This window comes from Vigna umbellata, chromosome 3 (genome assembly GCF_029865625.1).
Source record: "Vigna umbellata cultivar VRB3 chromosome 3, Vumbellata_1.0, whole genome shotgun sequence".
NCBI classification, from domain to species: Eukaryota; Viridiplantae; Streptophyta; class Magnoliopsida; order Fabales; family Fabaceae; genus Vigna; species Vigna umbellata.
The window spans coordinates 28,462,721-28,478,429 of NC_142167.1; the positions used below are offsets into that span (position 1 = coordinate 28,462,721).

The window sequence follows — 15,709 nt, forward strand, 5'->3', positions numbered from 1 at the left end:
AAAACATAACGTGAATTTGCTTGTACAAAAATAGATACCTATTCGGCGCAATATTCAAACTAAAACAATAATTCAGAAGAAAAAGGCTAAAAAACTATATATTTTTATTGTACACACGTATTTTTTAACCAAATTGTTATACCGCTACTACTACCCACCAACGCAATTACTGGTTTTCAAAACTGAAACTTCTCAAACCAAATTTGACGTCACTGTAATAAAAGTTAGAAAATTCACATTTCAATAAATTTAGTATGAAATTTTAAAAGGTGCCAAGATCCATTTATATTATAGGAGAAAATGGAAAACTATAGCTATATATTAATTAAAGAGATAAATGATATATATGGGCTAAATAAATCCAAACATTTACTTGATATTTCATATATATTTTGATTTATGTAATATGAAAACCTTTACTTTTTGAAAGGAATGATGTTTTTCCCTACTGTATACGATACCATATACGAAAACTAAAGTATATCATACCATATACGAAATACATGACATCGAACGTGCCCTTGGGAGCTATATCCTCATAAAAGGTGGGAGAGATTCTCATTCGGAGAAGAACACGAGATAGACACAAAGCAGAGAACGGAAGTGGCCGTTTCAACGGCCACCTCCACGTCAGCATCAACGCCTTGTTACACACCACCACCCTTATCACCTTTTATTTTTCAAAAAAAAAAAAGAAATGATGAGAAAAAATAAAGCACAGAGGAACAAACCCTGGAATCTCTGTGCCCAAAAAAATAGAGAACCCCCATTTATTATTTTTATTTTTGTTTTAAATTTAAATAAATAAATATTCGCGAACCCGATTTTGTTCTCTTGACAGCTTCAATTGTTCTCGACTCCGAAAGCTCCACCGTTGAAAAACGGAAGATGCAGCAGAACATCTTCAACTCCATTCGTAGCATGAAAATCATGGACGCTTGTAAGGGCACGCAGGTCCACGCGCTCAAACCCTCCGCCGCCGCTGCTGCCGATCGGAGCTCAGTCAGTGCTGCTGATAAACTGCTGCATACTTCGTTCGACCATTCCAAAACCCCGCCCGGTCGAACCAAATCGGTTTCGACTACAGCTTCCAGACACGACGCCGTTTCGGAGACTCTTCTCCCGTGCGGGCTTCCAGCTTCGGAGCTTCTGGAACCTTCGATTGAGCCTTCCTTGAGGCCCTTGGACTTTGTGGAAACCCTCGCCCGCGTACATCGAAGGGCTGAGAGTTGCGTGGCGCTCGAAAAATCCGAGGTGTATTTGGAGCAATGCGCGGTGTTGCGTGGCCTGCCGGATCCGAAGCTGTTCCGCCGGGGGCTCCGTGAGGCTCGGAGGCACGCGGCGGAGGTGCACGCGAAGGTTGTGTTGGCTTCGTGGCTGAGGTATGAGCGGAGAGAGGATGAGCTTGTTGGATCGAATTCGATGGATTGCTGTGGAAGAAACCTTGAGTGTCCTAAGGCTAGTTTGGTCCCCGGGTATGATCATGAATCGGTGTTTGATCGTTGTACGTGTTTTCGTAGGGAGATAGTTAGTGATTGTGTTGTTCGTAGTCAGGAATGCGAACGAGAATGTTCCACTTCGAGTGAATATGTTGATGGTATTGGTGATCGTGATGCTGAAGATGATGATGTGTTTTTCTGCATTGGTGATAGTGAAATTAGTTGTAGGAGGTACTCTATGGCTGCACTTTCAAGGCCGTTTGAGACAATGTTGTGTGGTGGATTTCTTGAGTGTAGAAGGGAGAAGATAAATTTCTCTATGAATTGTGTTTCTGTTGAGGCAATGATGGCTGTTGAGGTTTTTAGTAGAACTAAGAGGCTGAGTGAGTTCCCTCCTAATGTTATTCTTGAGATGCTTTCTTTTGCGAACAAGTTTTGTTGTGAGGAGATGAAGCATGCTTGTGACACGCATTTGGCTTCTCTGGTTTTGGATATGGATGACGCGGTGTTGCTGATTGAGTATGGACTGGAGGAGACTGCATATCTGCTTGTGGCAGCTTGCTTGCAGGTGTTTCTGAGGGAGCTTCCTGGTTCGTTGCAGCGATGGAGTGTTATGAAGTTATTTTGTAGTCCTGAGGGTAGGGATAGATTGGCCCTTGTGGGGCACGTGTCGTTTGTGCTGTATTATTTTTTGAGTCAGGTTGCGATGGAGGAAGAAATGAGGTCTAACATGACAGTGATGCTCTTGGAAAGATTGGGAGAGTGCGCGGTGGAGGGTTGGCAGAAACAACTTGCTTATCACCAATTGGGAGTCGTTATGCTTGAGAGAAAGGAATACAAAGATGCACAACGTTGGTTGGAGGCTGCTGTTGAGGCAGGACATATTTATTCTTTAGTGGGCGTTGCAAGGGCCAAGTATAAGCTTGGTCACATGTCTTCGGCATATGAGATGATAAACTCCCTTACAGAAAATTACAAACCAGTTGGTTGGATGTATCAGGAGAGGTCTTTGTATTGCACTGGGAAGGAGAAAATGTTGGACTTGCTCTCTGCAACTGAATTGGATCCAACTCTTTCTTTTCCATACAAATACAAGGCTGTTTCTTTGCTAGAGGAGAATAAGATTGGAGCTGCCATTTCTGAAATTGATAAAATAATTGGTTTCAAGGTCTCTCCGGACTGCCTTGAGTTGAGAGCTTGGTTTTTGATTGCTATGAAGGATTATGAAGGAGCCCTCAGAGATGTCAGGGCAATTTTGACGCTGGATCCAAATTATATGGTGTTCTATGGGAATATGCATGGTGGTCACTTGGTAGAACTCCTCCGCCCTGTTGCTCAGCAGTGGAGCCAGGCTGATTGCTGGATGCAATTGTATGACAGATGGTCATCTGTCGATGATATTGGTTCTTTGGCTGTTGTACACAAAATGTTGGAAAATGACCCTGGGAAAAGTATCTTACGCTTCCGGCAATCACTCCTTCTATTGAGGTATGAATAAGCCTTACATCAACTCAAGTATAATGTTTCAAACCTTGTAAGTTGTTTTCTAAAAAAATTCTCACTAAATGGAATTGTTTTCTGTTGGTTATTTTGTAGTTCTCTCTGTCATTAGCAAGGGTGATTCATGTCTAAATATAGCTATATCTGTCTCTGTAGTTCTTTTTCAGTTTAAACTGAATTTAATCATGAACATATTTCTGCACGGAAGTTGTTGCTAAATAGATTAGTTTGTTATGATGACTAGTGACCTTGTAGCATATTTAAAATAGAGGAAACTGTCGCATCGTCATTGGTCATCCACCAAACTAGAAAAGTAACCAGGTACTGTGGAACAGATTTATTAGCACGTTAAATGATCCTGTTAGTGCTATTAAGAATGTGAAATTTAAAACTAACCCAATTTCACAGATCCGGCTTGAAAGATGAGATTTATACTCATTTATATCGAGGATTGAACATCTCAAGCGTGGGGGCGAATTTGATAACCGTGACACAATAGACTTAATAAACTTGACTAGGATAGACTTTGAATGAATCTTGTATCATTTTAAAAAAAGTAAAATTTAGTCAACTTTACAAAACTGGTTTATAAGTTTAGGTTTACGTCTACTTATATATTGTAATTTGGTCATATCTCTAGTTGATGTAGGATCTTCATCCGATGCTATCCTTTTTGTGTGGGTTGAGTTGGGTTTCTTGCTTCTAGATTTTTTTTAGTTCATATGAGCATTAAGAATGTGGAGATTTTTATTGCATAAAGTAGGAAAAAGGAAAAATGAAACCAATTTTGTTTTTTGTTTAAGGAAAGTGAGAGGTAAGAAGGGAGGAATTCACAATCCAAGAGCACATAAAAAGTCGTGGTATTTCTTATTCTCTTTTCTCCATACTAGGTTGTGGCATCTCAATTTTTCCAAGCCAGATATCTTTCCTTAGTTGAAAGATTTAAAATCAATAGCAAGCCCTTGCGGACATACTTTAACAGCCCTCTTACTCAGTAACTGTCTTCCTGAACCTTTTAATCCATAGCATGAACAATGCAGTATATGCAGAAATTACAGAAAGGATGGGTAATAGAAGGTGATATAATATTTTGCTGTTGGAAATTACGTACGGGGCTGAGTTTTAAAATTGAGATGTTTCCTTGCCTTTTTTAAACGGTTGTAGGTTTTTGATACACGCCATGTTCTTTTTTGTTGTATTATTGTATCCAACTGCACTTTCTACCACCAGTAGGATAGATGAAAGCTGATATCTCTATCACTTTTTCAAGGGTCAGGTGATTCAAGTGTTTAGTTTTTTACTTTTCAGTATCTACAGCAAATAAGCATGCAATGCATTAACCTCTTTCTAATTTTTGCATGTTAATCACATAGGTTATTTGATTAGTGTTTCAGTTCTTCATTATTTTTACTGCCTCAGCACGACCCTGTTCACTTTAGCATCGATGCTTCTAATCTTGCAGGTTAAATTCTCAGAAGGCAGCCATGCACAGTTTGCGTCTAGCAAGAAATCATTCATGTTCAGCACATGAAAGACTTGTCTATGAAGGATGGATATTGTATGACACTGGTTATCGTGAAGAAGCGTTGGCAAAAGCTGAGGAGTCCATTTCTATTCAAAGGTCATTTGAAGCTTTCTTTCTCAAAGCTTATGCCCTAGCTGACTCCAGTCTTGATTCAGAGTCATCGAAATATGTGATCAATCTCTTGGAGGAAGCTCTTAGATGCCCCTCAGATGGTCTTCGCAAAGGACAAGTGAGTATTATACCTATTTTCAGATTAAATTAAACATGTTAACTGGATTTCAGTGCTGAAACAATAAATTTACAAACGTGATTCTTGTCATTGTAGGCGCTGAATAATTTAGGAAGCGTATATGTAGATTGTGGCAAGTTGGACCTTGCTGCTGACTGCTACAAGCATGCACTTAACATCAAGCATACACGAGCACATCAAGGGTTAGCACGTGTATATCATCTTAAAGAACAGCACAAAACTGCATATGATGAGATGACAAAACTGATAGCAAAGGCCAGGAATAATGCATCTGCATATGAGAAACGTTCAGAATATTGTGATCGTGACATGGCAAAGAGTGATCTTATTTTGGCAACACAGTTGGATCCCCTAAGGACTTACCCTTACAGATATAGGGCAGCAGGTAATCTTCATACAACTAATTATATTTTTCTCTATTTTTTGTGTGGATAAAACTCCTTCAAGAGGGAAATTTTGTGAAGTTGAACAAATGAAGTTGAATTGTGATAATCAAACAACCCTTTCATATTACTTCCAATCCTGTTTATCATGAAAGGACCAAACACGTAGAGATCAATTGTTATTTAATTAGGGAGAAGCTGCTGTCCAAGGAACTCTTTAGTGGATTTATCAGCTTGTATACAGCTCTAACAACTCTTCATATTGCTTTTGTTCCTGTGTATCATGAAAGCACCAAACACATAGAGATCAATTGATATTTTATTAGGGAGAAGCTGCTGTCCAAGGAACTCTTTAGTGGATTTATCAGCTCTAACAACCAGCTTGCATATATTCTCACTAAGAGGGCTTAGAATTCAGTTTATATATTCCAAGCTTGGTGCATACAATTTATATGCTTTTTAGCATGAGAGGGAGTCTTAAAATTATGATTATTATTGTGTTGTACAGTTTCCATGAAGCTAGGTTTTGAGTGTACCTAACCTAAGGGGTTGAGTGTATAGGATTTAACTTTTCCTTGTAATATACTCTTCCCTCCATAAATAGAAAATATACATCAGCTGGGTAACATGACATCCAAATTCAATTAATAACTACTTGAACGAAATGATTTTCTATCCTTCAGCTGTCTTCATTTATTTGTTTGTGTACCCTACCTTCACTTTTTAAAGTTAACAGCATTTGTGGTTAGGTTACCTCCAATCTAAATTAAATACTGCATCGATGCTAGCTTCCATCCATGCTCCTTATCTAAACTTAAACTTGCATTAATTGTAATTCATTAAAACCTCTCGCATGATGGTGAAAGGTTATGGGAAATAATACATGTGTGTTGCACTCTTATTGAATATAAAATGAGCTTTAGGCATTGCCTTAAGTCTTGGAGGAGTACTCTACTATAGTAGTTTATATATTTGTATGACTGTGTTGATAACATGCCTGTCACATTTCACTTTTCTTGAAGGTGTCTTACTCATTTTTGGCTATTTTATCTTGACACCAGCAACCATTGAAATTAAGCTTATTCTTGTCTGATAGTCTAAATAATTAGAGGCTCCTTTTATTTATGTACGTTATGGGAAATAATACTTGTATCTTGCACTCCTATTGAGTTAAAATGAGCTTTAGGCATTGCCTTATGTCTTGGAGAAGTACTCTACTATAGTAGTTTATATATTTGTACGATTGTGTTGATAACATGCCTATCAAATTTCAGTTTTCTGGAAGGTGTCTTGCTCATTTTTGGCTATGTTATCTTGACACCAGCAACCATTGAAATTGAGCTTATTCTTGTCTGATAGCCTAAATAATTAGAAGCTCCTTTTATTTATGTGTGTTATGGGAAATAATACATGTATTTAGCACTCTTATTTAGTATAAAAGGAGCTTTAGGCATTGCCTTAAGTCTTGGAGGAGTACTCTAGTATAGTAGTTTATATATTTGTACGACTGTGTTGATAACATGCCTATCAAATTTCACTTTTCTAGAAGGTGTCTTGCTCATTTTTAGCTATTTTATCTTGACACCAGCAACCATTGAAATTTAGCCTATTCTTCTCTGATAGCCTAAATCCTTAGAGGCTCCTTTTATTTATGTACGTTTTTTTTGTTGTTTTTTATTTTGGCCTTAATTCATGTATATTATTTTGTTTGCTATTAAGATGAGACAGAATAATGCAATCATGTTTCTGTCTTGAATCCTTGAAACCTGTTTGTGAATTGTCTTACACTCCTCAGTGTGCACATAACTTGTCAAGTTCTGACATGCGGTCTCTTTCTCTCAGTTTTAATGGATGATCACAAGGAAGATGAAGCAATAGCGGAACTTTCAAGGGCCATTGGTTTTAAGCCAGATTTGCAACTGTTACATCTTCGAGCAGCATTTCATGATTCAATGGGTGATTATATTTCTACCGTCCGAGATTGTGAAGCCGCCCTTTGTCTTGATCCTACCCATGCTGAGACGTTAGAGCTTTGTAATAAAGCACGGGAGCGAATTAATGAACAAAAGTGAGAAAGTCAAAAACCAATGATCAGGTGTTCTTGGAGTGTTCCTTATGGTGACAGGCCTATTCTTGCCAACCTATACTTTTTTACACCTCACGACCCAGTTATCATCAGTGCTATTTATCTGTTGGATTTTGTCTCCTGAAACAGTCTGATCTACTTATCTATTAGGCTAACCTTGTGGATGCTGAATTACAAAATTGAAAGGGTAAGTTAGACAGATCCTTTTGGATTGAAACTGAACGGGAAGTGAGGAAGATAGCTTGTAAATATATGTAATGAATTATGGTTTTGCCAGCTATGGATGCAGATGCCACTGCTGTTTCCAGTATACAACACCGGCAGGGATGGTTATAAGTTACCACAGTTTTAGACAAACTTGTACATGAAAGTCAGTTTGTTATGCAACAGATGTCAACCTGTTTGGATTACCGGCGTGGAGCTTCCAAAATTACTTTGAAGCAAGAGATACACATGTTATTCTTTATGCAAATTTCTGAACGGTATTCCAATCGAAGGTTTAGATATTTACCACAAATTTTTTGGCCGAGCAATCGCCAATTCACATTGTGTTGTTTTTTCAGTCCTCTCTGTTGTATAACACAATTGCCTTGCAAACTGTGTATTGTGACAGAGTTCTCTTTGGAGAACCATATCAATACCAGCTATGAAAGTTTTCGTCTATTCAATTCGTCTATATTTTTCTTTTTACCCCCACCCCTACATGCTTTAAATGACTTCTCTGTTGATTATTTAAATTTACTCAAACATGTCTACTTTGTGATACGTTTATTGAAGAGTTTAAACACAGTTATGTCAGTTCAGCTGCTTCTGTACATACGACAGGTTTTTATTCTCTTTCATCCTTTAGCGTTGCATATATAGCATCCCCTCCTTTTCGAATTATTTAACTTTAAATATCTGGCTTCCCGTTTTCCTCCCACATGGAAGGAGATTATCAACTCACCCGTGACCATTTTAAAGCAGGACTTGATTTAGTGATTTTCACGAGATATCTATGTTTTCAACTGTATTTTTATTCCACTCAACTAACTCCATCCCATATTCTCTCTAATCAAGATTTTAATGATTTAATGAACCTTTTCCAATTAATTAGATATTTCTGATAGTCTTTCCGGTCACAGAATATCCCCTACACAGAGGACGGAGAAAAAAAATCTGGAAGCCATATGGATTCCAAACGACCTAGAAAGTTGAACTTTAACGCATCTCTTTTGTCAACAAAGCGTTTTGGTTTTTCAGGTGTTGCAGGTGCATCATCATGCTCCTCAAGCTCACCTGACAGCATAGTAGCAAATACAAGTGTTCCATTTTCATGGGAACATGCCCCAGGGAAACCAAAAATCATTGAGAGGAGCGATAGCATCTATGGAGACATAGACACCCCGCGGCTAAGACCACCCCCTTACCTTTGGCATCCACCTGAAGAAGCAGCCAAAGCTGAAGTATATACCGATGTTCTTGCATTTGATGAAGATGATGGTTGCGATGGCGACAATGAAGAAGATGATGACAAGAAGAATAATTCTTTCTCTGATGCAATGGATGTTTTGTCTCTCTCTGAAGCACTAGACATTATGCAACAATCAGACACAGCTCTCAGTGAAAGCAATAATGGGTTGAGATTAAAGCTTTCAGAGTCTGATGGCTGTGAATCTCCAACCTATATGATCAACCGTTTTCTGCCTGATGCCAATGCATTGGCTGCATCATCTGAAGCACATATTTCCTATGATTCCAAAGTTAGTGATACTTGTTGTAGTCATGAAGGTTATCTCAAAGGTTCTACTAAGCACTCGTATGCTTCTTCTCCAAAAGGGTGTGGCCTGGAATTTATCTTCTCTTGGCTTATGAAGAATAATAAGCTTTGTGCTATAAAGAGCCCTGTCCTCCCATCATCTACAAATGTGCAGAAGCGTCGACACAGTTCAAAACACAAGAAACATCGTTTATCAATTCACAGTACCTGCGCAAATGTGAAAGAACATACCTGACGAATAAAGTGATCTACTGTATTAATATTTGGTTACCTATTTCTTTTGTTCAATTTTCTTTTATAAGCAATCCTTTTACTTTCCAGCACAAACAATATGGCTGATGTTGTATACCAATGCTTAATCAGTTCAATTGGAGTGTAAAAAAGACTCGATCCCATTTGGGTCAGTTGCTTCCTTTCTTGAAAAACAGTAATGGGTAGCTAAATTCATTTCATGTAGTGATTCAGAATTGTGGAGAAGATGTAGAATTAGACACAAAATAATAATGTTCGTGCTGACAGAAGAACATTAATCGTAACTTCAACTGATAATATTGAAGAACCTTTGAAGCATGTCACATAAACCAAGTAAACTGAGTTCATCGTGAAGTTGCGAACTTCGAATTTAGATTTTTTGTTTTATTTTTCTGTACTGTTTTTTTTAATCTTTTTAAAGTACAATCATGAATACTGATTTTGATATTTTAAAATATATTAATACATATTTTTAAAGTACCAACATTAATACTTTTTAATGTTCTATATAGATGATAACACAAAAAAATTCAATTAATTTGGACTAAAAAATTCAATGAATTTGGACTGGCAAATTTATATCATAGTTTTAAACAGATAAGATATCCCAGGTAACCATGAAGACTTTATTTATTCCACACACTTTTTTTCTTCTAATTTCATAAAAATTACGAAGAATTTCAATTCTTTAAATATGATATTCAAATATTACAACCAGCTTACCCGAATATAGTTTCTAGATGGTTTAACGCAAAACACTTCTAACATTAGGGCTGGGCATAGTTCAATAAACTGTACTGTAACTACAGTTAACCATACTATAATGTACTTAAAAACACTAAATTTGTTTTAACTAAAAACTAAATAAACTATTCTATAGTACAGTTAAAAGAAACTGAACTTTACAGAGTTTGAGTACAGTTAACTGAACCACAGATTTTTCTTTTAATAAAAAATTTCACCCCAAATTGAAAACGTTCGAAGCTAGCCATGGTAAGATGCATTCAAGGTGATATATATGCTTACACGGCATTTCTCTCACCGCGGTACCTAATTCAAAAGCTTCTTTGCACACCACACAGTGTGATTCCATGGCTAAGTGAGTGTTATCAATTTCGATGGTTGGTAAGGAATCTATGGCTGTTTTTGACGCAGGAGCGTGCTCATACCTTCCAATACCGTTGATCTCAATCTGAGACAGTTGCTCCAGAAGCCTATCGAATCCAAATCCGAGTAGAAACTCTGACATGCTCGGAGGCAAGGGTCTCAAGCTAGAACCGGCACCATCGTCGTAGAAGAGCTAAAGCCTCGACTTTCCTCCTCGCTGGTAGCGGAGGTGGCAGCTGCGCTGCCGAGGAGGACGATAACGGGGTTAAAGGGGGAGCGGTCACCACCGTTGTGGCGGGTGCGGCGCAGGAAGGGACGGACAACGTTGTCGGAGGCAGGGCGCTGGCCGATCATTTACATGGCGGCAGCAGGGAAGCGACGACGGCAAGGGTCGAGGTGGACTGAGCGCGGCGGGTGTTCGATTTCTTCGATGAATCCGCAGTCGCAGTCGGGACAACCACGGATGTTAGGATTCAAGTTTAATTTCTTAGTTGCTGCCAGGGTAGTATTATTGTTGATGTTTTCTGTACCAGTTTACTGAATTGTACTAGTGTATCTGAACTAAAAACTAGTTCAGTTCAATTTCTTTGAACTATTTTAGTTCAGTTCAGTTCACTTGAACTATTTTATAGTTAACTACAATTATTTATAGTATAGTGCACTGAACTGCATTTTGCCCACCCCTATCTAACATAATCACACTAATCAATAAAAATAATTAATATCATTGATTTTTTTAATTTTAAAACAATATTACAAATATACCATACTTACCCTTAATATTAATTACTTTCGTTATTCATTAATATGAAAAAAAAGGAAAATAAATTTAATGCTTTCATTGTAAAAAGATTTATTGAAAGCAATGAATTTCTGTCTCATTGGGATCGAAGTACACACTTCCACAATTTGTCTTGATTCTTTAACACAAGGTCTTCTTGAAGCCCTTCAAATATCTCACAAACCTTTTATCTTCAGTCCAGTATGATTCAAATACGAGCAGTAAGTACCTTTTAAGTTATCTTACTATTATCACTATTCAGTCTTAAATGCGTAATAATTGCAGTTACCTATCTCTTTACCTTATAAGTTTCTATGTGGGCTTTTGATTAGTGTAGACCTACTTGCAATCTAATCATGGTCTAATATTTCTTAATTATGTTTTTACCTCTTAATCGCAAGAGTAGTCTTAACATATGGACCGCTTTGTTGACTTTGGACCGTTCGACTAATGATACATTGTTTACCGTTCGTTTCGTAGTGAACAATTTCTTATAAATTTTGTTGGATATTCTATGATGCATCAATATTTTAATTTGGATGATGCATTAATGTCTAATACATATTCATGTTCAATATATTAGAATATTATATCAATACTTATCTATAATCTATCAAATAGTAATATCTTATGATGATAATAATTTATAATTTTTTATTTTGGATCCTATTATTTTCAACATAAATGTATCGACGTATCATATACATATCATATATGATACATATATCGTATCTCATAACTGATATTAAAAAATTAAAAAGAGTATCTATATGTTATTTAAATAAAATAATAATAATAATTTAGAATATTATTTAAATTTCAAATCAAACAATACACCAACTTTACTTATTTAAATGTAGTGACTATGATTACATAAAAGTTCATAATGAATGTCAGACCTCAATAAAAACGCACCAAAAAAATCTTCTGATGCCAGGTGTCAAACGAAGAGGATTCAAAAATCAGATAGTGGAAGGCAAGTGTCGGCAGATGAGCGGACGCTCGTTTTGACATGGGAAGCAAATCTTGATTTTCAGAAAATTCACGTCACACTCTCTGCATGCACCCTTCTTCCCCAAACTCTGAAAATCCCATTTCTCCTCCTTCTCACTAAAAGCTCTCCCTTCTCTCTACGAAATCTCACCCTTTCTCTTCTCCGATCTTCGTTCAGGCACCGTAGAAGCACTTCTGGCGTCAAGAGCTTCAGTTTGAACCGATCGGTTTCGAGTTATGAACTGGTAAGTTCTTCTTCTCCTTTAGTCTTTCGTTCTCTGACACATGCAAACCAAGTTCTGGTTGCATGAGTTCATAGTCTCGTTCTGAACCATTTTGGTCTGTTGTTGGTTTAGTTTGAAGAATTGTTGAGCGTTGAGGGTAGAAGAAATTGTAGTCAGGCGAACCGTATTCTGTCTCTAGGAACGTTCGTTCACGCTCAGAGGTAAGGGAAGGTTATCTAATTTAATTTGTATGTTGCTGTGCTACATGAACGTTCATGATTTGATGATTGGAAATGAAATATGATTGTACTATGTTTTGATGTATGAAATATATGAAATTTCTATGATATGGATTGTATGAAGTATGAAAATTGACTATGATATGAATATATGAAGTTATAAAAATAAATGTTGAGAAATTGGATTGAGATAAATGATTTCTGAATATGAAATTCCCCTATGATAATGTACATTCGTAATTGAACGGTCCTTGACTGTTCGGTTTTTCTAATAAACTTGGTTGGAATTGGATTCTTTCATTTGGGAAGAATCCTAGTTGAGGACGAGCATCTTCGTTTCGTAATACTGTGCATGAGCGTTCGGCCAAGCATAGTTGTTTCTTGGTATTCGGTTATAAACTTAAGTATATATATAAATATATATATATATATATATATATATATATATATATATATATATATATATATATATATATATATATATATATATATATATATATGTATGTATTTGTATATTTTCGTTTGTTCTTAAACACTACTCCAAAATGGTATCTTATTATATTTATCAAACCTTCTAATATAAGTTTAGTAGTGCTCGGTCTTACACCAAGCGCTCGTACTGAGTAGTGCTTACACCAAGCGCTCATTTTATAAAGCCATTGGGCCCTAATTTGACAAGCCAGACCCATTTCTGAAATGCCTAATTTTAATATTTTCACTTCCTCTCACAGCAACCTCAACAGTACCTGTACATCTATTTAATACCTATATACATGCTATTACAGAACCCTTACTCCCAACCTTCCAACAAGATCAATTTTAGCCAACAAACTCATTCAAAACAAATTAAATTCATCACATCACAACATGCACAATTTCACAATTTCAATTATAATACCCAATACAATAAAAGTCATAAAATAGTTTCACAAGAGCACACCAGTTCAACATTCATATGCATATATTTTTATAACAAATTCATACAAAAATAATTAGCTCCCCTTTCCTGGTGGGTTGCTCAACACAGTTCACAGATGCTCTAACAGTAGCCCCTACACCGTGCGAAACTGTACAAAACCTGCGGGAACGCAAAACCAATCGGATGGTCTCGTAGCTCTTGACTCCAGGAACAAGAAAACACCACCAAATTAGGATTCAATCGGTGGAAATGGCTGGAAACCTAGAGAGAAGTAAGAGCATTTGAGTTAGGGCAAGGTTTCTGTTCTAGAGAGAGAGAGGAATATGTGAAATGAAATCTGACTTGCAAGGAAAGAGCCCATCCCAAGGTTCAAGTGTCCTTGGGTCAATGGGTCTGGCTTGTCAAATTAGTGCTCGGTCTTACACCAAGTGCTCGTACTCGTTTCTTTTATAATCTATCTTGATGAAATAGCGTTCGTCCAACTTCAATAGAGTTTTCTCTCTACCGTGCTTGGTCATTGATTGACATTCGGATTTCTGGATGTAAATTCAAATAAGTTAAGTATTTATAAGCGTACAGTTTAATCATGTGAATTCTTCTAAGTATTATTCTTTGAAGTGTCCGTATTCATTGGTTTCAGCCTAGAGTATTAGCACTTGGTATGATCTTTTCGGTGTTCGGTTTGAGCTCATAAGGGTCAGTTCATTTAATTGGCCCACTTTGTAATTAACATTTGTTCCATTGTTTCTTGCGATATCCATTTCACTCAGTTTCTTTCTTAATCTGATAGTAACCCTCCCAACCTTAATCTGTTCTGGAACGGGAGACCCCTCGGTCATGTTCCAAGCGTTCGGTCTCGTTCTGAGTTAAAGTTTAACTTTCGGTATTTGGTACCTTTATGATATTTGAACGAATGGTTTAATTAAGATGATTTGTAATGAAAGATGAAAAGAATATGATATGGATTGAAATGTTGTGGATTATGGACAAGCGTTCCGGGGAGGAATGACTCATGAATGAATATTGAAATTGGTAAAGTATGAATGTGGGCATGCTAAGCTGGCGGTTCATCCTGATGTTCAGTGAATACCAGTCCTCACGTAGAGGAGGGTAGGTCATGTGTGGGAACGACAGGAGGTCCTAGTCCTTATGGTTAATTTGGACAGATAGGACTAACCTCGGGTGACAGTTGTTGAGGGTATCCCAGTTACTACATCACCCGGGTGCACGAACGTCGTAGCTACACAGATTTCATACAGTCCGGACAGTCAGTCTAGTATTAGACTTTGCATGAAACGTATGATGAAATTTATCTTGTGTGTTTGTTTGTGAGAAATGTATGTTTATACATGAATTAAATTATATAAGCTTACCTTGTGTTTCCTGTCTTGTCTGTTTTGTACGTTCGTCTTTGTCATTGCAATGATCATCCGTTGTGGATGTGAGCAGAAGGAGACGAGCTGCTGGAAGAGGCGTTGGAAGAAGAAAACCTAGTCGAGGTAGAAGTTAAGACCGAACAGTAGAACGTTCGGTCAGTAGTTTCGTATGATAGTAAGGTGATCGTTCGATCACCTTCTCCTTTTGTGTTTCCTTGACCGTTCTGTATAGATTTTTGTAAACCTTCTCCTTTTGTTTTTCCTTGTACAGTTTAAATTTGTAACTCTTTCTGTAAGGTCGTTCGGCCATAACCGTACTTTATCTTTAAATGTAAGACTGAGCTGTAATATTACTAAATGTGATTATTCTATTATATATAGTTTTAGACTGTATTTTTGGGATGTTACAATGAACATTTGGTTTATTTTTAGAAATACATCACTTGACTAAATTTAATATTTAAATAGAAAAGGAAAAAATTTACTAAATAATTCCATACTATTAAAAAGACATTGGTTTAATTTTACATTCTACCATCCCATTATTATTATTATTATTATTATTATTATTATTATTATTATTATTATTATTATTATTATTATTGTGTATGTAATATCCTATTTTAGTAGTATACAATTACTAGAAAAGATATCACATATAAACGGTTGAGAGAACATATAACTCCAAAAAGAATATGTACATATGACTATTACAGTTATCTCATATATAACCATAACATCAAATATATACACATACCAATATTTTATACCTTTAAGAGTTCTATTACACTGAAAACAAAAGCATAATACTAATTTTCAAGATTGATGAAACAAAAAGCAAAAATTGTCTACTTCTAAGCTTTAACATCACTCTCG

The 15,709-nt window shown here is 36.6% G+C and overlaps 2 protein-coding genes and 1 pseudogene across 3 annotated transcripts; 2 read left to right on the forward strand and 1 right to left on the reverse strand.

Annotated features, from left to right (window-relative positions):
* Window positions 1-564: 564 nt before the first annotated feature.
* Window positions 565-7,859, forward strand: LOC124833495 (ethylene-overproduction protein 1). 2 transcript variants are annotated; one of them, XR_007028417.2, is made up of 5 exons: window positions 565-2,927; window positions 4,402-4,693; window positions 4,790-5,099; window positions 6,940-7,370; window positions 7,461-7,859. XR_007028417.2 is itself a non-coding variant. In XM_047307990.2 (4 exons), the coding sequence occupies exons 1-4, from the start codon at window positions 889-891 to the stop codon at window positions 7,167-7,169; spliced, it is 2,871 nt and encodes a 956-aa protein (XP_047163946.2). In that variant the 5' UTR covers window positions 565-888; the 3' UTR covers window positions 7,170-7,859. The 2 variants fall into 2 exon arrangements, 1 of the variants encoding a protein (XP_047163946.2); XM_047307990.2 differs by having other exon boundaries at window positions 6,940-7,859.
* Window positions 7,860-7,997: 138 nt separating this feature from the next.
* Window positions 7,998-9,409, forward strand: LOC124833496 (uncharacterized). The gene has a single exon (XM_047307991.2). The coding sequence runs from the start codon at window positions 8,353-8,355 to the stop codon at window positions 9,175-9,177; it is 825 nt and encodes a 274-aa protein (XP_047163947.1). The 5' UTR covers window positions 7,998-8,352; the 3' UTR covers window positions 9,178-9,409.
* A 743-nt stretch (window positions 9,410-10,152) lies between these two features.
* Window positions 10,153-11,104, reverse strand: LOC124833497 (putative E3 ubiquitin-protein ligase RHC2A pseudogene; annotated as a pseudogene).
* Between the last annotated feature and the right edge of the window lie 4,605 nt (window positions 11,105-15,709).